Consider the following 1,100-nt stretch of genomic DNA (forward strand, 5'->3'; position numbering starts at 1 on the left):
TAAAACTTTCATTTTCTTTCTTTTAAAATAAAACCCATTCTGAAACAAAAGTACATATCTTGCTTCGCTCATTCTTCACCAATTAAGCTCTCTGTATATCACAATAACACAAGTAATAGCTTATTGAAGCAAATATGACTACCCAAACAACAAGTATCATTTCTTAGCCATCCTCTTCTCCTTCACAAAGAAATAGACCAGCGACAAAATAGAGAATGCAGAGAAGCAACCTGCAGCAATATCAAGTGAAGCGGTTCGGCCTGATATGCCAATTATATCAAAAAACTTGGTAGTCTTAGCCGCATCAGTTGTTTGTCCATAGGCCACTTCATTTTCACTAAAATCAAGAACGTAAGCCCTGATGAAGTATGTAGCTGTTGGCACATTGCGCTTGACCATGTACTCGAATGTGGTCTTGGATTTTGTGTAGGGTTTGGTTATTATATCGAACTGGCAGGTTTTGTCTATGCTGAGGTCGTCGACTGTCTTTCTCCACCCGCGGTCTTTTTGGCTCACTGGAGCATAGCATAGAATGACTTTCACTTGTTTGTAGGAGGAGTCGGAGACTGTACTGTTTAATGCCCATGAGACAGTCAGCTTGTCTTCTCCAGCTTTTAGCACTGAAAATTTCAGATTGTGTAGAGTTAAAGAGCTAGTTTATTAATTATTAGTTGAAACTTGATATCTTTTATCTTTCATCTGATCAAGAGTTGTGGATTAAATCCTACAAAGGTCACATTGAAATCAGAGATGGTCGACTATTTAGGCCTAATTATTCTAATAGGAGTTTTTCCTATTGGATCATTTGTCTTAACAGATTTGCTATCTATTAGCTATTACAAATTGACAACCGAAATTCAGCTCTGTTTGGGAACAGTGATTTGGCCATGGATTTGAAATTCATGATATTTCAAATTCAAATATGATGTTTGTGGTCTAGTTTAGACCATGATTTCAAATCAAGACATTTTAGAGAGAGGCTTTGAAAGCCGAAAACCGCGTATTTCAAATTTCACCCCAATGTCAAATCCCAACCCGTCTTTATGCTTCTCTCTTGCTAGCTTGTTTCAAGTCCCAAACTCAACTCTCTATTCTCTCTC

General features: G+C 37.5%; 1 protein-coding gene across 1 annotated transcript in view; it reads right to left on the minus strand.

Annotated features, from left to right (window-relative positions):
* The window catches only part of LOC109824594 (high-affinity nitrate transporter-activating protein 2.1-like), a 26,307-nt gene continuing 25,222 nt past the window's right edge, over positions 16-1,100 (minus strand). Inside the window, exon 3 of the mRNA XM_020391222.1 lies at positions 16-620. Within this exon, the coding sequence (XP_020246811.1) occupies positions 157-620 (464 nt within the window). The 3' untranslated portion in view covers positions 16-156. The remainder of the gene's footprint in view (positions 621-1,100) is intronic.

This window comes from Asparagus officinalis, chromosome 9 (genome assembly GCF_001876935.1).
Source record: "Asparagus officinalis chromosome 9, Aspof.V1, whole genome shotgun sequence".
Classification (NCBI taxonomy): domain Eukaryota; kingdom Viridiplantae; phylum Streptophyta; class Magnoliopsida; order Asparagales; family Asparagaceae; genus Asparagus; species Asparagus officinalis.